The sequence below is a fragment of the Manacus candei genome, unplaced genomic scaffold (genome assembly GCF_025592945.1).
Source record: "Manacus candei isolate 608988 ecotype Guabito, Panama unplaced genomic scaffold, ASM2559294v1 h1tg000037l, whole genome shotgun sequence".
Lineage (NCBI taxonomy): Eukaryota > Metazoa > Chordata > Aves > Passeriformes > Pipridae > Manacus > Manacus candei.
The window spans coordinates 14,342,204-14,363,499 of NW_026138085.1; the positions used below are offsets into that span (position 1 = coordinate 14,342,204).

The 21,296-nt window shown below is 42.3% G+C and overlaps 1 protein-coding gene across 1 annotated transcript in view; it reads left to right on the forward strand.

The window, feature by feature from the left end:
• The window catches only part of COL23A1 (collagen type XXIII alpha 1 chain), a 175,990-nt gene that overhangs the window by 112,651 nt on the left and 42,043 nt on the right, over positions 1-21,296 (forward strand). Inside the window, exons 3-4 of the mRNA XM_051794203.1 lie at positions 12,978-13,022; positions 20,785-20,792. Coding sequence (XP_051650163.1) covers positions 12,978-13,022; positions 20,785-20,792 — 53 coding nt within the window. The remainder of the gene's footprint in view (positions 1-12,977; positions 13,023-20,784; positions 20,793-21,296) is intronic.

Sequence of the window (21,296 nt, forward strand, 5' to 3'; positions counted from 1 at the left end):
TGTATTTTTTTCTATAAAACCCTGTTGGATCTATAGGTATTTCTACTCTTAGGGAGAAAATTCTTGGAATGTTTTCTAACCCCTACAATGAGTGGAGATGTTGGGATTTGGTTTCACCTTCAGACTGGGCTTCATTGCTCAGCACTCCCTAAATCCCTCAGAGTCCCATCCTGTAACACAAACTGGCTGTACATCACTCAACTAGGGATGCAGTAAATGCTGAAAGGCTGATTATGAATATTGATTAATAATCAAATGATACCAACCCAATTCTTGGCGGAATGAGCCACATGTGATAGAAAATTTTAATCTGTGGGGAGAAAAGCAGCATCTGAAGCAGTGGTTTGAAAGCATTATAATCCTGTGACTTTTACCAACATGGTTTTTCCTTTTTTTTTCCCTGCTTTCAGTGTTTATTTCCGTCTCTTACTCTTCAATATGTGGATAACTGCCCTTCCAAAGGCTTCATTTATCTCCATTTCACAATTCAGTGGCAATATATCTACATTCATGCAAGACTCCCAAGGTTTCTACTTGAAATACTTTTAGATCCTCAGGTGAAATTACATCCAGTATATCAATAGTGTAAAAGTGCATCCTGGAATCCAGAAAGCAAAATTGAAAGCAGGAGATTTGACTTATTGTGTTGCATTTTAAATCCAGGTCTGATTTTAGTTACAGTCTTGGCAAGGTGCAGCAATAGGCATTGTATATTAATCAGTGTAAGATGAAGGCCAACCCTGCTGCTTCACTTTGGGGAGAGACCTGCCATTTTCTACTGCCTTTCAAGAACAAGGTAGGCTTGGAGAGTTCATAGAAGTCTTTGTACAGTGCCTGGAGATATGACTAGGAAAATAGCAGTCTATGGGTAAAGTGGCTCATAAAATGATAAAAAGCTTCAACCAAGTCAAAAATTGGCATATTTTGGAAGTGAAATCTTACTCTTTGATTCTGTTTGGCAAATCTGTTGTTCCCTTGCCGTGCTGTGCCAAAAGGATGTGCTGTCTTTCCTGTGCCCAGGCATCTGCATCTTTGGTCTGTGTGATCCCACCACTGCACTTGTCCTTAACACCAAAGCAAAAGAAAGTCAGATGCTTCTTGTATTTCCCTTTCATATGTCTTTGGCTTGGTTTCCTTCTTCCACCATGTTTTTGCACGGTTTTTCTCAAACTTGGACTCCTTAAAATACAAGTGGAAACTGATGGTAGTATCCAAACTTAGTAACATATTGGATAGCTTTGCACAGAATAATTGCCTCTCTCTTTTCATCTCATCTCAGTGGTTAAAGAGCAACAATACCTCATCTCCTCTAAACCTTTGAACCTTTCCTGGATATCATTTGGTAAATTAAATTGGCAATCCAGCATTTGTTTAGCTGATCTCTAAAATGCACAGATGATAAAACTCAAGTATCTGCAGGTAAAAATTTGCACCTTGGGATTGTCAGAAATAATTTAAATTTTCCATCTGATCCTCAAGATGCTTTTCACTATTAAAAAACATGAACATCTCCCACACTGCTGCCTTTGTATCCTAGTGAACCTCCTTTCTTACTTTAAAACAGGAAAGAATAGGTTTAGCTGTCAGGTCAAAAGATTTATAAACCTATTGCTTTATAGACAACTGAAACTCTGGAGCTGAAAATGGTCTAAGTACCTCTGAAAGATGCATTTGGGTAAATGGTAATGAGTTAAGCACCTGGAAGAAGCAGCTGAGCAAAGTCAGTCACTTCATTATGGCTTTTGCAAGACTGGTGAGCCTGACACAGCCAAATAAACCAGACTGGTCACCAAATGAGATGCATTGAGTAAGCAGATGAGCCATGGTCACACAAATTACGGTGTTCATTTGGGGAATTGGTGAATTTAACATGCACTTTCAGAGCTCCACAATGTACCTCACACCTCAGAAAGCCTTCAGCTGAGCCACGTGCTTGGAAGCAGCTTTTGTGCAACGAACTGGCCCAGAAGATGATTTTGGGCTACAATGAAGTTGTTACTGAAACATTTCCCAGATGTGTGAGCAGTATATCATCTCCTCTTTGCACTTCAATAGAAACAACCATTGCCACTGAATTCTGGGCCAGAGCAGGCCCCAAGCACGGTAGAAAGGGGCTGTAACAGAGTTTGCCTTTGCAAATTCGTGCATATTGGCTCGTGCCATTGCACTAATTGGGCCTGTTCCCCACCTCCGAGGCATGGCATGTGCCAGAGAAGTGTCAGCAGGCTTTCTGCTGTCTCAGCCATGTTTTTCTACACACTAATACACCTCTTTTTTTTTTGTCCTGATCTTCCTACAGCTGTTTTATTCTCAGTCCCATTGCCAACCATATGCTTTAGCATCCACATTGCCAGCCTGGAGTGAGCTCTCCTGCACCCTGACTCTGGTCCCTGCAGCCTGGACTGGGCTGGGCGTGGGCAAAGGGAGGTTTCATGTCTCTGTGGCCAGGGTATCTCAGGTTTGAGTTGTCTTCTCTTCTGCTGGAAGTTGTAATTAAATTCTGGACTACTCCTTTATACTTCAAGGGGCTGCCCATGGGTTTGTGCAACAATTGCCCGTGCCCAGCATGAAAGTGATGGTGCTCTTTGATGTTATTCTGGTCTTGCTTTTTTTTTTTTTTTTTTTTAATTAATCAATTCCTCTGCATGTTAATTGAATTCAAACTTGACAGGGATTAGCATTATGGCTGGAAGCCTAATTCTTTAAATGGAGATATGTATGTTGCTCTTAAGTTAGTCATTAATTGCTTTTATTTATTAGTGCTTATAAGTGTGGCCATTTAGACCTCACCTGGCAATTTTAACTGCAACTGCCTCAGCATATGTTTGTGCTGGAAGCTGTGCAATGTAGGTTAGGTACACAGCAGTAAAAGGGATTATATTGTTTTGATCATTCACACTTGCTACAGGAAACACTATTCTTTCTAAGGAGTGAATATGACTGCAGCACGTGCTGTTTCTGTCTATATAATGGAAACTATGTTTTTCATAAGAGTTTATGTATTCCTTTGTTGGAAGGATCTCAGATGGGTGGGAAAGCAAACTGTTTACACACAGTCAATCTGGTGTTTGCCCAAGGTTGGCAGGGAGAGAAGACACTTGTACTTTAATTATATGCTCAGTTAAAATGAGGAGAAGGTCAATAATTAAATCTTTAGCATGGCGAAAACTCGAAGTCTAAATATGGCATTTTAACAAACAACAAAACCCAAGTTTTTTTTTTTTAAGAAATACTTTTTTTTTTCCCCTCTGCATCTCTTCTGTAAAAATTTTTCATCACTGATTTCATTGCATTATCAGGACTCAAATGAGAAACACTGCTTATGAGCAAATATAGCATCTGAATGTGGGCCAGGAATTCCTTTTACAGTATAAGCTTTTGTGTGAAATAAAAGCCAAACAGCTGCTCACATCTTAAGTCTGAGTAAGTGATCTAATACTATTGCTCTGGTCTCAAATTTGAGGCTAAATTGTTTCTTTGCCAAAGACCTTGTGCCAACCTACCTGGTCCCAATTTGTGAGAACAAAGTATATTGTTTCTGCTGCTCTGGGACTGAAATCACTTAATTTGCCATTTTTTTTCCATTATAATTTCTACCCTGATGTGTGAAGCATCCACAAGATTGAGAACTCAGCTTCTCACCTCCAGTCCTCCAGGAGATATCTCAAGTAGGAATATCCTTGCCAGGCTGGTCTGACATGGTGTGTAGGGATATTTTATTGCACTTGAAGGTTCTCTCTGACCATTAGTGTAATTGTTTTTTGATTTATTTTGCTCTTTTTTTTTCCTCAGATCTTCTATTCTCATTCTTGCTCTCCTGCTTCTGCTTTGCTCTTCATCAGCTGCTCTCCAGGCTTTCCCCAGGACACCCTCCCAGTGTGTGAAACCTCTTCCCAAAGGATGACTGTGAGACCACCAGGGACTACACTGGAGACCCTTGTCCAAGCATTAGCCATGATTAAGCCTTTTGGCAACAAAACTTCCCTAGTCCTCAAGAAAAAGCTTAATTTTTGACAAGGCAGATATCCCAAAATAATTTTAAGTAGAGGTTTCAAAGGACTTTGGATGCTCCTCAACACAGGAGATAACCAGAAGCTGTAAGTGGAGCAACTTAATTTTTCAGTTGTCCAGTTCCTCCTCCAGACAACCACATTTGGACTGTGTTGGAAGGACAGAGGAATGTTTCAAATAGCTAAAAAATATTGTGGCCCTGTGGCATTTAAATTTAGACCACTGACTTTGATGCTTCAGGAAAAAATGCTACCAAGAAGGGAACCTTTCTAGCTATGAAAAAGAAAGAATATTTCCTACACCCTGTTAGACACAGACTGTATCTCTCAAATATACAGTTATGCACTTGCCCTTTCACTAAAGGTTATGATTTCCAAAGAATTTGAGTTGTGCTGTAAATATACAGTTAGAGCTTATCTTCCTCTAAGGCTTATTGCAAATATATTAGCAGAAGGGAGAAGAAAAACCCATAGGCCAAGAAATGTCCTGTCCTCTCCCATTTGGTAACTCCCTTAGCTTGTACCCAGAAAAATTTGGGGTGGCCCCAGCCTTGTTCATCACAGAGCAAAACTGAGATTTACGTGCTCGTTCTAAAAATTTTTTATTTTAATAGAAACTAAGAATAAGGACATTTGAGGCATGTGTGAGTTGTATTTACAAGTTTACATTCGTACTGAGATTTTATTCTACCTAAAAGAGAGAGGACTTAATTTTCTTTTTCCTTGGGTCAGCAACTCTGCTTGCAGATGGTCTGCTCTCTTCCTGTGACATTTGGGGACATGGTTTAGGGACTTGGCAATGGTGGGTTAATGGTTGGACCTGATGATCTTAGATGTCTTTTCCAACATAAATGAGTCTGATTCTTAAATGAACTACCTGTTGGATAATTCAGGCAGTGTGAATTCACACACCAATTACATTTTGGGAGTTTGGGAGAAGGATTGTTTGTGTCCATCTTCCATCACTTAATTCTGTTGAAATTCCCAGTGTGGGAGTTTCACTGGATGTTTTATATGGGGTAAAACTATTTTGAAACAGCCTTGCTAATATCTATAGTTTATAGCCATTTACTTGTGTGACACTGCTGTCATTGTGATAAAGTGACGTGAAGTTTTGTTTTGTGCAGCTTTTACTTATGTATAACAAGGCTTCATCCTCGTGGAAGGGATTTTGCTGTTTGGGTTTTGTTTCAATAAGATGTGCTCTTTCCCTGTCTTTTGAAGCATATGGCATCATGTAGCCCTGGTCAAGGGTTAATGGAGGTAATGGAAAAAGAAACAGCTCCAGAAGCTCACTTCATATTTGTTTGACAGGGTATTCCTGATCTTGCTTTATAAAGATGATGATGCTTGTGGAGGAACGTGTAGAAAACAAGATAGTTCTTACAAAGGTGGAGGAAATGCCTCCTGCATGCAGGAAATTTGGAGTGGAGAGAGGGTTGCACAGGGGAAAAATGTTTCTTTTGTAAACCACAGGAGGAAGAATTTAACCAGTGTTTTTAGAGATGCTGAAATTGTGACATGTAAGTGCAGTGTTGGATGAGTTTGGAAACAGGAAAACTTTGATTTTTATGTTGGATTTGATTTGTAATGTGGAAGGAAAATCTGTTGGTGATATTATTGTGCTGTGGTTGTGAGCTTGCTCTTAGGATGGGCTTGGCCCTGTCCCTTGGATGCTTTATGGTTTGCACATGGAAGCTTGTGCTCTCCTTCATAGGAAACTGGGAAACAATGAGGGTGGGAAATCCTGCCAGAAGGGGCATTATCCACAGAATATGTCTGCAAGTATGAGAATAACATTTAAATACAAGGGATGTGATTTTTTTGCTTAAAGTCTCTAATATAACTTCTATATACACTTGTAATCTAAAGTTAGCAGGATCTTCTCTAGATATCCAAGAAACCACATTATTCAGCTGCTCTCAAAGTCCTTACTCGCTGTTTTCTCTTCTCAGTTTTTGCATATTGAAAATGACAAAGAGTATTTTATTTTTTCTCTGTGGGATCTTGGCTCTGGAATGGCTAATTCTCGTTGTAGATAAGACGCATTAGCTCTGAGTACTTCCGTGCTCCAAAGATGCAATTCATCAAAACCCAAGTACTTTGTGTCAGATCTGAATGTTTCACAAAAGATTTTGTAATCCAACATGTCAAACTTGTTTAAATGTGAGATTGTAACTGAAAACTGAAAGAAGCAATAAGTGCTTCGTTATCTTGCTTACCTTACAGAAGTGTCTTGCAGTTCTTGGGGGAAAAAGGAAATTACCTTATTTCTGCAAGAAATGCACAACTATCTCATGTTGGAGAGGTGCTCCTGAGATGTGCATCTGCTCCCTGTGTTGGTAAACAGGATGATGTTTCATAGAGGCAGATTTAGTGATTCAATGATCATCTCTGTCTGATGAATAAATCTATTGGTGGTGATTTCCTGATTCTTTCCAGAGGTGACTTTGTGTTAGTAATTATTTGAGCAGGAAAATAGTTTACAAATGCTCTCTGAGAAAACAGACCTTGAGGGGATCCTCTGGCTCTTCTGTTCTGGGCAGTGATGCTTTGTTACCTAGTGCTGAAGATAAAAGGATGATGAATTTCAGTCAATTGCTACTGGAGGGCCCCAGGGTGGGTTTGGCATCACTTCTGTTCCCCAGCTCTATCACCACAAGAATTTCTAGCTTGTGTCCATAGAAGGAATAGGACTTCTGTGTTCATTTTCCAGATTCATGTTGATACAACCATGCCTAACCAGTAAATGTCAGAAAAGAAGGGACTGAGACCTGAATGTCTTTATCTTTCTAAGTGTTTTAAGTGTGCAGGAGCACACGGGGACGATGAACAGAGCTGGTCACTGTTCTCATAAAGAACCATGAAACCAAATATGTGTGCGTGTTTGTGCACAGACACTTTGTGAAAGATGTTCAAAGTTCCCATCTCTGTCCAGGGCTCGTCCTGGAGCAGCTGCCTCCCTGCAGATGTGGGAAACTGAAATCTGCCACGAAAACTTTTTTACCTTGCATATAGCAGTTCCCACAGCTGCCAAAATATGCATCCTCTTGTTTTAAAAATAGAGGGGGGGTATGCTGAAAACATCTGCTCCTGCCCTGCGCTGCAGCTGTGCCAGTGTATTATCTGGAAATGGCCTGAGTAAGACCAGCCATAACAAGAGGAGAAAAATCCCATGTTTGATGTAAGTGCAATTGTGGCTTTATTCCAGTCACTTCTTAATTTATATCTCAAATTCAGTTTATCTTCGTGCCCTGGTGACTAAACAAAAGAGCTGTATGCACTTGACTGTTTGAAGAAACTGTCTCTGGGTGTGGGAAAAAAAAAAGAGAAAATGGTTGAGGGGTGGGGGAGGTGGAATCCAGAGTATGGAGTGAGTGGCACCATCTCAGTTGTTTTAAATGGAGCCTAATCAGTGCTTCAGTTTTGGTGGGTGTGAATGTATCATTTCACTCTTTGAATGAGCTTTTGAATGAGCAATTTTACTGTTATTTCTTTTACAATATGCATCCACCCAGGGTAAGAGGGGACTTCTCGGGCTACAGTTAAAAAAACACTGGAACACCCTTAATTTGTCACTGGTCATGAAATGCTGTGTCATATCGAGTTAATACACCTTGTGTGCAGTGGTGATGGGGAATGTTAAATTTGGGAGTTGGATTTGCTCTGCTGAATCCTGTTGGGGCAGTTTAAGACACCCCCCAGCTGTGCTCCCTATCTCCTCCTGGATATCCCTCATTTTAGCTCAGCTCTAGGTAAAGCAGAGTTTGAGGCTGTATACCTTTAGTGCCGAGGTCCTGAGGTGATTTAGTCAAAACATATTTTAAATACTGCCCCTTTATTATCCCAGTAATAACAGCAATATTCCAGTTTGGGTCCTGGAGCAAACGCTTTGTCCCCTGAGATTGAGCCCAGCTCAACCTGATATATTGTGAGGAGGATGCTTGTGTGAGTCCCTGCTCAGAAAGACTGTGTGAGGGTATAGGAAGGAAAACAACTTCTTGCTTCTTTTGAATCTTGAAAGCAACTGCATCACCTATGGAACTGCAAGGAGCTTTCCCCAGCTAACAGCTAGAGGTTGCTTTCTGGGTGGCTTTTTCCTAACACAAAACGTAGCCCAGGATTTCAGAGAGCTTTTTGGGCACTTGGGCCAAATTTGAAATGAATCTAGATATTACTATTTTGTTTTATTTGGAAAACTTCTGTGGACTGTAGGTGCTGCATGTTTCCAATCTGCCTCTGATATTTGCTTTGAATCTTTGGGCCTGTTGGAATCCAAAGCCAGGAAGGTTCACGCAAAGTGTTGTGACCCAAAACTGTTTAATCTCAGATCTGTGGTCTCGGAGCCACAGCCTGACTTGGATACCTGATGAGTATCAGCTGAGCAAGCATCTCAGAATCTGACTTCTGCCCATGAACCATAAACCTTCTCCCCAGGGAACAAGAAAGTAAATTGGCCTTTGTGCAGGAGCAGCCAGCTAGACCGGGGCCGTGGTTTCCTCGTGCTCGATACCAGACCCCACGGTGCTGTGCTGCAAAGTTCTCCTTCCTTCTAAGTGAAGCCATATGAAAAAAAAAAAAATCAACTTTTCTAAGAGTGGCTGAACCAACCAATTTGTTCAAGCTATTCTTCTGGTCGATTCATTCTTAACTGAAAAAACACTGATTATGTTGAAAGCAACTTGAAAAATGCCAAAAGGGAAGAAGGGGAAACAAGTTAAACCATTCCAAGGTCACAAAAAAAAAAACCCAAAATTAAATGCAACCAGGAGTGGTGTAAACAATGGTGTAAAACTTAATAGCGTGTTAGAGCACAGTATGTTAGATATGAGCTCCTCTAGAAAATAAGGTCCTAAAAGTAACCTTAACATTTATCATTGAGAGGCCACAACATGATCAGCTCACTGTGTCGTGCTTGCAAGGGGAAAAAACCCCTCTGATTTAAGGAATCCAGTAAGATAGATCTTCATTTCACTTGGTCAAGGTTTATACTTGAATGCTGTTTCTAGCTACTTTGGATTCACATATCCAAAAATTAAGTGCCCAAGCAGCACATGGCTTGAAGGAAGAGATGTGTCCAGTCATGGTACGTGCCTGTGTGTACGTTCTCAGTGGAAAAGGGTGATGTGTAGGAGAAATGTAAAAGGAAAAGCACAAGCTGGTGCCACAAGTTCTTGGGTAAAATGTGCTTTACTGGCATAACATTTAAAAAGCAGTGTCTGTATTCAGTGAGTTTTTTCTGGTACCAGGTTCTTTCTTAGCAGCGTTGTAAACTGTCCTCAAGGAACATTGGTTTGCCTTGTGCCCAGCAGGAATTTGCCCAGGCCACAATTTGCCCATGCAGCTGAAGGGCTGGGAGGCAGCAATGCAGCCTCTTAACCATGGGAACATGGGTTAAGGACCAGACTTCCTTTAATTACAAGGGGTAAAAAGACAATAAACACATGTACCATAGACCTGCTTTCCCAGTGTTGATGGATTACAGTGCTCATCAAGCAGCCCAATTTGTAGTTACCCAATCTGCAGTGGGTAAATTAGTTCACACAAAGGTTATTTACTACACTGTGGACAATTACATGGGCTTGGCTTTTGTCAATATTTTGTGTGAGCTATAAAGTGATGTTGATTTTTAATATTTCATTTACTTGCCCACGGTAGATGACATAAGTGGCTGCTACCCAGCAATTGTGAGCCTGTTTGTGAACTTTCTACCTTGTTTCTGAGAAGCTATTATTTAGATGCATCCATCGTCTCTTCCTCATAATATTTTCAAATAGCAATATATTTCATTGTCTTTCTTTGGGTTTGGGTTACTAAATCTATCATCTTACTGGAGATCTTATGGTGTTGTCAGAAATTGCATATTATGCCCTGGATTAAGATTGTTTAGCTTGAACGTGACAAGTTGTTTAAAAATAGACTGTGTTATGCTTTGTATTCATTCTGCTCTCCAAAACTGCCTTTCATAACAATGTAAATAAAGGACTCCCAGAACTGATACAGTGGAGCTGGCACAGTTTGGAGAAAAGACTTGGCTATTGCCAAATTGACTTTAATGCAACATAAATCTTAATTACATTGAACAAGCATCAGGCTGCAAGGTCTTGGGAGATGGAGTCATTAGGTAACAGTTTACAGTGAACATTTAGCTTCAAACAAATTCTCAGGCCTCCTTAATTTGCTTTGTAGTCTCTTAAAGGGGTTGGAAACAAGAGGTTTAATATGGATTCACTTTATGCCCAACTCATTTAACAGTATCTAAAGCTGAGCGCCCAGAATAGGCTAGAAATTGCTAAAATAATAATTCCCAATTGTGCAGACAATTGATTTACAAGGTTGCAGATAGCATTAATGACTCCTGGAGCTGGGAGCTTTATGTCCTGCTTGCCCACATCTGCATCACAGGGCTGAGACTTGCAACTCTTGCCCAAAGTAGATACTGGGTATGATGTTCTTTCTTTTAATCCCCACTAAGATTTCTCTCCTCAGACATGTTTCCTAATCCAGCTACTAAATGGCAGCAGGTTTCTAGATTTGATTTCTAAAACACATCTCTCTTCTTTTTTTTTTCTCTCTCTTTCTTTACCAAATTGCTTTCAGGTAAAAACAAGTAAAACAGATGAGAATGGATTTTTAGTTTTTCCTCTCTCAACTTTGGTTCTCTCACACTTGCCACAGGCAATATCTCTGAAATATATTTTTAATTCAATGTGCTGCACCCATTTTACAGATTTTCTTAAGGACTGTAGGGAAAGGTTACAAGATCGTAGAATGGGTTGGATTGGAAGGGACCTTTAAAGATTATCTAGCCCAATCCCCCTGCAATGAGCAGGGACATCTTCAACCAGATCAGGCTGCTCAAAGCCCCATCCAGTCTGACCTTGAATATTTCCTGGGATGGGGAATATTTCCTGGGATGTAGGCAAAAGTCAGTTTTTCTCTTGTGGCATGAAGTATCAAGAAATCACTTAAACTTTTAAAAAAAAACCCCAAACAAACAGGATTAATTTCCCATTTTGTACAGCATATTTGGTTCCTTGCAGGTTTCTCACATTCTCAGTTGAATGACTCCAACCTGAACCTCATGTGGGAGCTCCGTGCGTTCACCCTTTGACATCAACCCTCCTTTAAATTGCCTCAAAGCATCGCTACCAACTCATTACTCACTTGTTTAAAAACTTAGCCTCCCTCTCCTACACTTTCATTAGGACATTTCCTCCTCCCTAAGAAACACCCTGTGCTTTCTGCCTGCTGCCAGCAGAAGAGGTAAAGCAAAAAATGGTTATGAGCGAGCCACTCTAAACACATCCAGGAGGAGTCTGTCGAAAGCCAGGGAAGGATTAAGCAAAGCTGGTGTTTAAAGCAGCCTCCACACCCCAAGGGAGGCTGAAGGCTGCTGGGGCTTGGGCTCTGCCTGGGGGTCAGACCTCCATAATTAGCCAGGAGGGAGGTGCAGGTAGATGGACTTTAATTACTCAGTCTCCTCTGGTCTTTAAGGTTGGAAAAGGTGCTTTGTCAGAATTGTGGTTGCTCTCCATAGCAGCTTGACTTCAGGATGGAGGGCAGTAAACCTTTCTCCTGGGTGTAATGTGGTTTCAAGAATTAATGAGACTGAAAATATGCCTTTTTTTTTTCTTTTTTTTTCTTTTATTTTTTTTGTTATTTTGCCTCACCCATAGAAACTTGTGAGGAAGTCAATTAGGGATTTACAACAGACACTTCTACCAATCCTTTGAGAAGGTTCCTGGGGCTTCTGGCTGCAAGTTGCCATTCCCATAGCAAGGGACCAAGTGGGGCTTGGGGCTCTCACGGCAGCCCCTGTGAGGGCAAAGGGTCTGCTGGAACTGTGTGGGGATCTGGGAAGGGGGAGTGCTGGGCAGTGTATCCAAACTTTAAAGTGCAAAACTCCAGCCCACAGCTGAAATTCCCATTGTTGGAGATGCAGTTGCACATTTGAGCACAGAACTCTTTAAGCAACAGGGGAAAATCTTATAGGAGCACAGAAATATTTAGTAGTCTTTGTTTATCATCCTTTTCCAGCAGAGAGGAGAGGGAGCAGTGTAGTTTCCCAGATAAAAAATGAGCCCTTGTTTTTTGTTACATTGCTGTCACTCAGCAAATGCTCCACCAGAGCTGGCTGACCTGCTGCACAAGGGTGCAAAAAGTGGCTTTTTCTTCCAACCTGGCAATGCACCTGTTGTGGGAGAGGGAATGCTGCCAGGTCCCAGGCAGGGAAGCCTGGCTACAGCACAGAGGCTGCAACACATGGACATAAAGGACACGGTGTTATGGCTTTGTCAAGGACCTGGATGTTCTGTGTGTGCTGGAGCAGTGTTCTGCAACTGTGTGTTGTCTGAGTGCCATTTTTCCTTAATTAAGGGTATTTTGTTATTTATGGTACTTTATCAATCCCTTGGCCACTGCTTCCCAGAAGGGTAAGAGTACAAGCAAGCTTTACATCTGAAACCTGGGTCTAAATTCAGAAATGTATGACCAGATTTAGGCTGTGTCAGATGTCTGCACTAAAAAAATTTCTGACTCAGACACTGATTAGTACCAAAAGGTTTATAAAGGTTCCTTGCTTTAATTCTTTAGCTATTGTGATTTCCCAGCCAGTTACAGGCATTTGCAGCACTCAGGAACTACACAGCGCTGCCACCCACCCTGCAAAGTATTTTTTCCAGAATTTTGAAGCATGTAAGACAGCTCCCTCTGTGTGGGCAACACCAATAACTTGAAAACCTGCTTCCCAGCTTGCCTAGGAGCCTGACCTTGGCTTTTTCACCAAAGTTCTGTATGTTACGAAAGAGTGGTGTTTAAGATGTGCAGCCTACTGATTTTTTTGGTAGTTGGGAAAGGCGGGGAGACACAAGGTGGGCTGGATCCGAAGGGAAGGACTTGTGGTGGGTACTCTCCTAAACTGTGGCCATGGGGCATCACTAACCCTGTGCTCTCTGCTCCCCACAGGTCCTCCAGGGAGGCGAGGGAAGCCCGGCCGGCGCGGAGAACCCGGTGAGTGTCACCTTGTCCCAGCAGCGTCACTGAGGGCCCCGTGGGTGTCACTGGGTGGTGCTGGAGCCTTTTGATAATGACACTGCTCACCCTCATCTAATGGGCTGTGGAACTGGGGCTTCCCACGTCCCTATGTGCTGGATATGAAGGTTTCTATAAAAACTTAAAATAATAAACAAAAAACCACTAAAAAATAAATAAAGGAAAACAAGCAAACAGTCAAAACAAACAAATCCAACTCAAAACACCCGCTGCTGTTGCATATTTTATCCATCCTTCCATTTCTCCCTTGCAGCATTCAGCCCTGTTATTGTCCCATCCAACATTGAAGAAGGACTGTGAATTAACACACAAACAGAGAACCCCCTGGCCATTTTTAGGTGGGAGGTGTGCTCTGGCTTGTTCTCTGCTTGTGGATGTGTCTATACGTTGCCTGCTGGCCACATGATGGATGGTGTCAGCATTTTAGAGTCAGGGGTAACCAAACCTCAGCCACCTGAGCATCAGTGTGCCCTCACACCGGGGGAGGCTGCAGAGCAGCCTTGCTGGGAATTATTATTTGAGCTGACTGTTTAATATTGTGTCTCTGTCACTTCAGTGTGTCTGGTGGGGGTTTGTATTTTTTCCCCTGTCTTGTGAAATGGGAAAGCACCAACCCCCTTTCAGCTGGGGAGAAGTGCTGTTTACATTCTGCTGTAGGGTCTGAGTGCTGTTGGAGAGGGGAGAGATGCAGTTGGTGTTGCTCTTTCTAAGGAGTCAGTCAGACAGGGATGTGCCTTGAAAGCCACACGGTTTGCAACTGTATGAGAGAAAACAGCAGATTAAATTATGCACTTCTCTGCTCTTGGGTTCCTGAATATGGAGAGAAGGAAAGAGGACCAGGTAGATTTTCATTTAGCAGGGAAGCTGATTTTGTTCTCTGCTGCCTCTTGCTATAGAAAATACATGCCTGGGTTTTCAAAAAGGGCAGCCCTGATCACTAATATTTTAAACAATTTTTTTTAACTTTGGGGGAAAGGAAACTGAGGGGTTTTGTGCTGCACACTAGCAGCATGTGAACTGGTGGATTGACTTTTACGGAAGGCAGGCAGGCATTTCCCTTCTCTTCCACTGATGCTATTTCAGTGCATTAGGTGTTTTCTGAGATATTTTTGTTCCTGAAGCATCAGGGATTTACTCCTGGCCAAGGGATGGGCTCTGCACTCGTTGGGGGTGGAGGGGTGTGGATCCCAGCCAGCTTCATTAAACCCCATTTTCCTTGGGCTGTAGGAATAACCACCAGACAGCTTTGATTCTTTTTTTTGGTTGGCTTTTAGCTGTCACTAATGGCTTCAAAAAGCACAGTGGAGTACAGCATTCAACCAAGGGCAGCTGGAGAGGTCAGCCAATGGATCTGATTTTGTATGCAGGCATTTGTGTATACGCTGTCCAAGATGTGTCTCTAGTCCATACAAAATTCTGGGAGGCAGTGCTGAGCTTGCACGTGCCCTTCAATCCCTTCTCCCTGTTTCATCCAAAAGCTTTTGAAAAGCAGCATTTGCCCTCATGCTGTGACATGCCTGCAAATGCCACTTGAGCATCCTTCTGAAGCAGAAAGCTGGTAGGAAAAAACAGCAAGAAAAAAAGCATTATAGAAAAAACAAAACAAACAAACAAAAAACCAAAACAAAAACAAAACAAAAAATCGATTATTGATAACAAAACAAAAATTCAAACCACTAAATAACTTTTTCTGAACTTCTTTGCAATTGTGGAGGAAAATCAAGCAGGGTGCAGCAACCACCTGCAGCAGCACAGAGATGCACACTCAGATGTGCTCGATGGGGCACAGCAGTGAAATCCCAGGAATGCAGCTCAGTCCCTGTGGATTGTCCCTCTGTGCTGCAGAGACACACGGAGAGCAGGCATCCTGCTGTGTATTGCTCTTGGCTGAGCTGCCAGATGTTTGTTTTTCCAGATAGCTTGAATATATATTCCTATATTTGTTTGAGAACCTGACCACACATAAACCAGGTCCTTGTTCCTTCACTACAGCTGATAAATGTGAATCAGACTTTGTTTGTGCAGCATGCCGGTGTCCATCCCCAGGGACACTGCCTGGTTGGAGCTTCACAGACTCCAGACAAATGCTGTTGGAGAGCCAGAAGGCTCAGCCCAGCCAAGGGGAGCATTTTTTCTGGCAACTGTTGAAAATGGTCACGTTGAAAAACTTTTTTCTGATTTATATCGAAACTTTCAACTTATATCTCTAAGAAACAAGCAAAGAAACTTTTAAGAGATACTTCTGTCCCTTTTAAATCACATCCCTCCTACTGATTTAAACCAAGACTTAAATTTGTTTTTTTGTCTTTTGCCTTGATGGATTCAGATTTTTAAAAAAAAAAAAATATTAATCCAAGAGTTGTGTTTCTCTAAACTAAGAATCCATCATCCTGAAAACACACTCTCCACCACAGAAAGACATCGTACCATAAACCATTTCTGAGGATGGGGGTAATTAACTATTTAGATGTTTGGAAGTGGGACAAGTCTGGCTGGATGTGCTGCAGAAAGCACTTGTTAGACCATGGGGATGAACCACCATTGCCCCTGGGACCTGCTGAGGGCAGGCTGTGGGTTTTGCTGGGGCCCTGACTCTGGGCTTGGCTTAGTTTATTTTGTTGCAGAGAAGCATAAAGGCAACAAGTTTTCCCCATGGGAAGCCCCGGAGGGCAAGGGGGGGCCTGTGCTAAACCCCAGCCTTCCCCTGGGCTTCCTATGTGGGCACAGTCGTCCCCACTGTCATCCCTTCCCTGACCTGACACAAAGATCAAGTACCTGGGGGAGTGTTTCTGCTGCTGTCAGCCCAGCTGAACAAACCAGGGAGTAATTGAGTCAAATGGCTCCATCTGACCCATTTTATTTACTCTCTCCATCACCTGGCCCTGTGGGGATCACTGATGCAGCAGTGGAACAGCAGACGTGTCCCGGAGCTGGTCACTGCAGTGACAGTCACCCAGGCACCACCAGTGTGAAAGAGGTTACTTTTAATAACCAATTTATTCCACTGTTGCTACCATGAGGCCTGGAAACTCAAAGCAGCAGCTTCCCTGGGGAGGTGTCATACTTGAGCTCCCTGTGGCTGTTTGGTCTGGTCCAGCACGTCCAAGCTCCATCCCAACCCTGCCAGAACCAACACACAGGTCCCAACATTCTTGTTCCTGAACATGAGTGTCATCAGATTTCTTTTGCAGCTGGAAAGTTAAGCACAGCCTTGAAGACCCACGGGCACCCACCCACGGATACAGCTGGTGTATAAAAAGAAAAACCCATTTTAATACAACTTCATGTGGGATTTTCAGCCTTCTCTGAGTGTGAGGTGGAAGGAAGGTTTTGCAGCACTCATGGCTGGTGCTGACAGCCAGCCTGCACGTCTCAGATACAGTTCTTTTTCCGTGCCAAAGGCAAAATCAGGTTTAATGTCATGTTTAGCTTATTCTTTCAACGTGATATGTCCCAGTGAGGACACAGTTCAACTGCTGGAGTGAGTGTTTGTGAAATAACATGGATTTTCTCCAGGGACCTGGGAGGTTTTTCTTCCCCTCTTGCTGCCACCTGGTGCTGTGTGAGTAGGATGGGTATGGATGTGCAGCCCTCCCTGGGCTCTACGTTTATTTTTTGTAAAGGTTGATCCATACCGGGGTGTTCCTGAAGGATGGATGAATCAGATCCAGGATTTGGGAATTTAGTTTAAATATTTGTTCAAAGTCTTTGCATAACTAGTTGGTGGGAGGTGATGCTCGTGTCTCTTGTAACATCACACTGCTTTCTTCCCCTGGCTTGAAGATTGACCCAAAAACTGCTCTGAACCTCAGGATAAAACAGGAGAAAATAGGCATGAAGTGCTCAGTCTGGAAAGTCTCTGGGTATGTCTCTGCTCTCCTCACATGAAGCAAGAGCTGGTTCTGGACACTAACACCCAAAGCTGATGGCTGTGGTGTTGGGTAGCCCCTGTTTGCATCAACAGTGAACAGCTACAAAATTGCCCTTACAGGTAGGCCTGAGAGGGCATTTTTTTTAATGAAGTCTAACTTCATTGGAAAATACTGACTTGGCACTATTGCTTGTTTCTGGCAGTAAAAGTTTTGTTTGCAAAGTTTTTCCATTTCAGTAACACTTGTTGGGGGAGTGTGTCGAAACTGCTGAATTGGGATAAAAGTCTTCTGCCCACCACCCGTGACTTCTGGTTTCCAAATTTACACTGCCCTGCAAATGTTGCTTTAATTTGAACTTCTAAGAAAGTTTTAATTCAGAGGTTTTTTTGTTTGTTTGGGTGGTTTTTTTTTCTTACAACTATCCTGTTTGTACAAATATCCTGGAACAGGGAAGAATCTAAAACTTTTTTTAAGAAAAAACACAAAGTGATTTCTGTGCAGGGAAATGTTATCTCTCTCCCAGGTCTACATGGATTGAAATCTAATATTTTACACATTAAGATTTACCCTTTTAAACCCATTGGCCATGTGACTGAGTGAACAAGTGCAAATGTGTAGTTGTTCTTATTCAGTAAGCACGTGTCTGGGTGTATGTGGGTAAATCATGTAAAAATTTGTATTTATTTGGTGTGTTTCACTCTTCCTTGTATTTCTCATACCCAAGGACTTCTTTTTCTGCTGAACTTCAGGAAAAATCTAACTTGTCCCGCGTTTAGCTTTTTGCCTAGATAATAGTTCAATACACAGTGACAAATCATTTTCCCAGATTCTCTGTAACTTCTTATGACTGTAGCAGTTGTTCTCCTTCCTTGCTGCCCATGACTCAGTTACTCCCCTTACAGCATCCTGAATTAATAACTCTATATGTATGTATATACATACTGTATGTGTGTATAAATACCCATAGCTACGTGTTTATATAGATATTTATGTGATTGTATACATATTGTTTTTAAATTAGCATTTTCTACATCTTCAGGTGGCCACACATGTTTGCCACCTTGGGGATGGGCTCTTTACCCATTAGGGCTGCAGCAAAGTCCCCTCTGACTCTTCCTGAGCTGTTGGGAAGGTCTGGCTGGTTTTGTTTCCCCTGCCTGGCTCTCCCCTCTCGTGGCAGGAAAGCTTGCATGATGAATGATTTGCACATTTAACAGAAATGATATCCCAAAATTCCCAAGCTGCAAAAATACTTAGAAATAAATGACTGTGGCCTGCCATTTCCCATGTGTTTGTGTGTTGCTGGGGATGATGCCACTGTGACCTGCTAGGGCTTTGGATATACAAAATAACATTAATGTTAGTTGATCAGGAAATCTGGGTCATTTATTTTTAATGAGTTTTGATTTCCACCTCCTGCTAGCACAGCTGTCCATGTTCTTAAGGAATCTCTTGGTGTTTCCAAATTTCTCCATCCCTTACAGGCTTGGGCACTAGGTGTTCACTGCTGGTGAACAGCAGCATTATCCTTCTTCAGAGCAAATCAATCATAGACCAAAATCTGTGTGTTTGCAGATTATTTTGTCTTTCTTCTCCTCCTTCTGAAATCAACCCCTGAGTTAATTTGTCATGGAATTTTAAATACACAAAGGCTGCTTCCAACTTCTATTTGTTATGAGAAGAATTTCTAAGTGGTTTCATTCCTCCTGATTCTCACTAGTCAAAATTATTAGCAGTAAATTCTGGCAAATTTCTCTGAGAAGATCATACCTCTTATGCAATGTGCCCACACTGGTGAGATGGCTGGGTGGGGGACAGCCCCTGGCTACATGATCAACGTCATTATTTATTGTTGGCTTGCAAAATATTTGACTTTCTTCCATAGGAAACAAGTGTCTTGTGGCTGGGCTGTTGAAAAACACATTCTGCAAGCCAGAAAGTGATGTTGCTCCTAGGAGGAGAAGAGATTAGTTCAATAGGTTTCACTTTATGCCTTAATGGAGATTTATCTAGCTCTGTTTCACAGCACAGTGAAAGATTAGTGTAACTCCACTGATGTGGCTGGAGAACATCACAGGGTCCATATACAGACCTCTCCCCAGTCAACAGTGATTCCTGGATTTGAGAGGGAATCACTTTAAAGGGCACTTTCCTGCACATGTTGGGGTTAAAAACAGTAGCCGAGAAAAGGCAAAAAGGCAACAAATTCCAAAGAGATTATAATTGGTACATGATTGAAATCCCATATTAAAATAATTTCCTGTCTGCTTCTTATTTGAGACTCAGTCTTTGACTTTTCCACAGAAGGGCTTTTGTGGGCAGCTCGGTGTGAGTGAGTTAATAAATCGGGTTTATGATTCTCAGTTAATAAACTGGCAGAGAGCCACTGACTTCTGTATTCAGAAGAAATTAAACCAAGGGGAGTGAGTTCAGAGCCTGTGTGAATTTTGGCACTAAGGAAAATGGTCTCCTGACACGGAGGGAGATGTGGAGGTTGCCTCCTGCCCTCCATGTGCACTTGGCTGTGGCTGTGTGTGACACTGACTGTTCAGGTGACAGACACAGGCTGAAAGGATGGTTCTTGGTTCATTGCCAGTCTTTACTTGGTGCCAGTCCTCATTCTCAAGCTTTTCTTGTTTTTCGGTCTTTGTTTTTTTCTTTTTTTTTAATTCAATTTAACGATGTTTCAGTTTTAAAACTAATTTTAAAAACCTTGCAAAAAGGCATTTGTTTGAAATATGCTTCCTGATTAATATTGTTGAACAACCTAGGATGAACAAAGCTGATTTTTTTTCCCCCTTCTATTTTAATTTTCCTCACGTTTTTTCTTTTCTAAGTGTGATTAGTTTCTGGTTTTGATCAGAGCATGAAGAAGTAGAACAGAGCTATAGGCTGCCTTGTGAACAGGAGAGCAATGTGGGTTGCTTTGGATTAGGGTTCAGTGTTCACCTCTGTGTAGCACCAGCTTGGGCAAGCAGAGGGAAAACTGTAGAAATTGGGGTGGCAGGTGGTGAAAAGCCCTGCACTGCTGGGGAATATAGGGGAGATGTTTGGTTCTTTTTCTTCTACTGCCATGAATGACAGTGTCAGACTGTGGCACTGGCACCTGAAGTCTCAAGGAGATGTGAGGGGCATTTCCCTGGATCAAAGGCACTGTGCATCAACCCCCTGGCTGCCTCTGGGCACAGCAGAGCCCTTGAGCAGTGACACAGGACTGTGGGGTTGTGTGACGTGTTTTGGGGTCAGGGATTGACAGGAACCAAGCAACAGCAGCATCTGGGATCTGTGGAAGCTGTAACAATGTCCTTGTCAGGTGCCCAATGCACTACTCCTCTGGCTTTTGCAAGCCTGCCTCCCTCTCCCCTTCCACAACCTGAAGAAAAAATAAGGTCCATGGTGAAAATATGGTTTTAATTCATAAAAATTTGCACGTTTTTCCAGCCACATCTGCCTGCTTTTTGCTGGCACTGCTCTGTGGTTGCAGGGGATGCCCCAGGCCCTCATGTCCTGTGCGTGGTCTTGTGGGGGGAGAGGGGATGGCTCTTCATAACCGTGAAGCCTGGATGCTGCTGTTTGTAATCCCCAGTCACACTGGAGAAAAGGTGGGAAAAGACTGGTTTTGCACCCCTGTCTGCACTGCTGTGCCAGCAGCACGGGTGAGATGGTCCTGCTACAGGAGGATGCAGAGGGTGTTAAGTGCATCTGGAAAGTCATCCCGTGGGAATTGAACTGGGAAGTCCTGAACAGATCTCATGTTGGTTACTGCTATGTGCTGTTTTATCAGATTATGCTTTTTCTTTGCAATTAAGTGACTTTTTTTTTTTCTCTGTTTTTCTTTTGTTTTCCAGGACCTGCAGTAAGTATCGTGGATTTTACTGGTTGGATCAACAAAGTTAAGGCTTCCCCCTTCCCTGCCTTTCAGTGTCCTTGCAAAAGCACAGCATTTTTTGGTAGAGGTGTGTCTGGAAGCAAAATTGGTACCAGATGCTGCTGGAGTTTTTTTATGATTGTAGACAAATAGAAGGGGGGGAGAGGAATTTTAAAATGTTGAACTTGCTGCCCTGAGGGACTTTCAGTAATTTTAAGCTCAGAAAATATTCAGTAAAAAAGAATTCTCCTTTTAAAGAGTTCTTTAGTCTGTCTCCATTTAACAGAAACAGTCCTGTACTAATATTTTAACATGTTGGTGGGTTCATTGGTTCTAAAGCTTTGTCTTGCTTTTCTTATCTGTTGTGTTTCCATCATTTAATACAGATTTGGTCACCTCACAAGGGGGGCTAGAGGGAAAACCATAGCTTGCTTGCTTCTCTCTTTGAAGTCCTGGGGAGAATAATGAGCATTTCTACCAATACAATGAGAA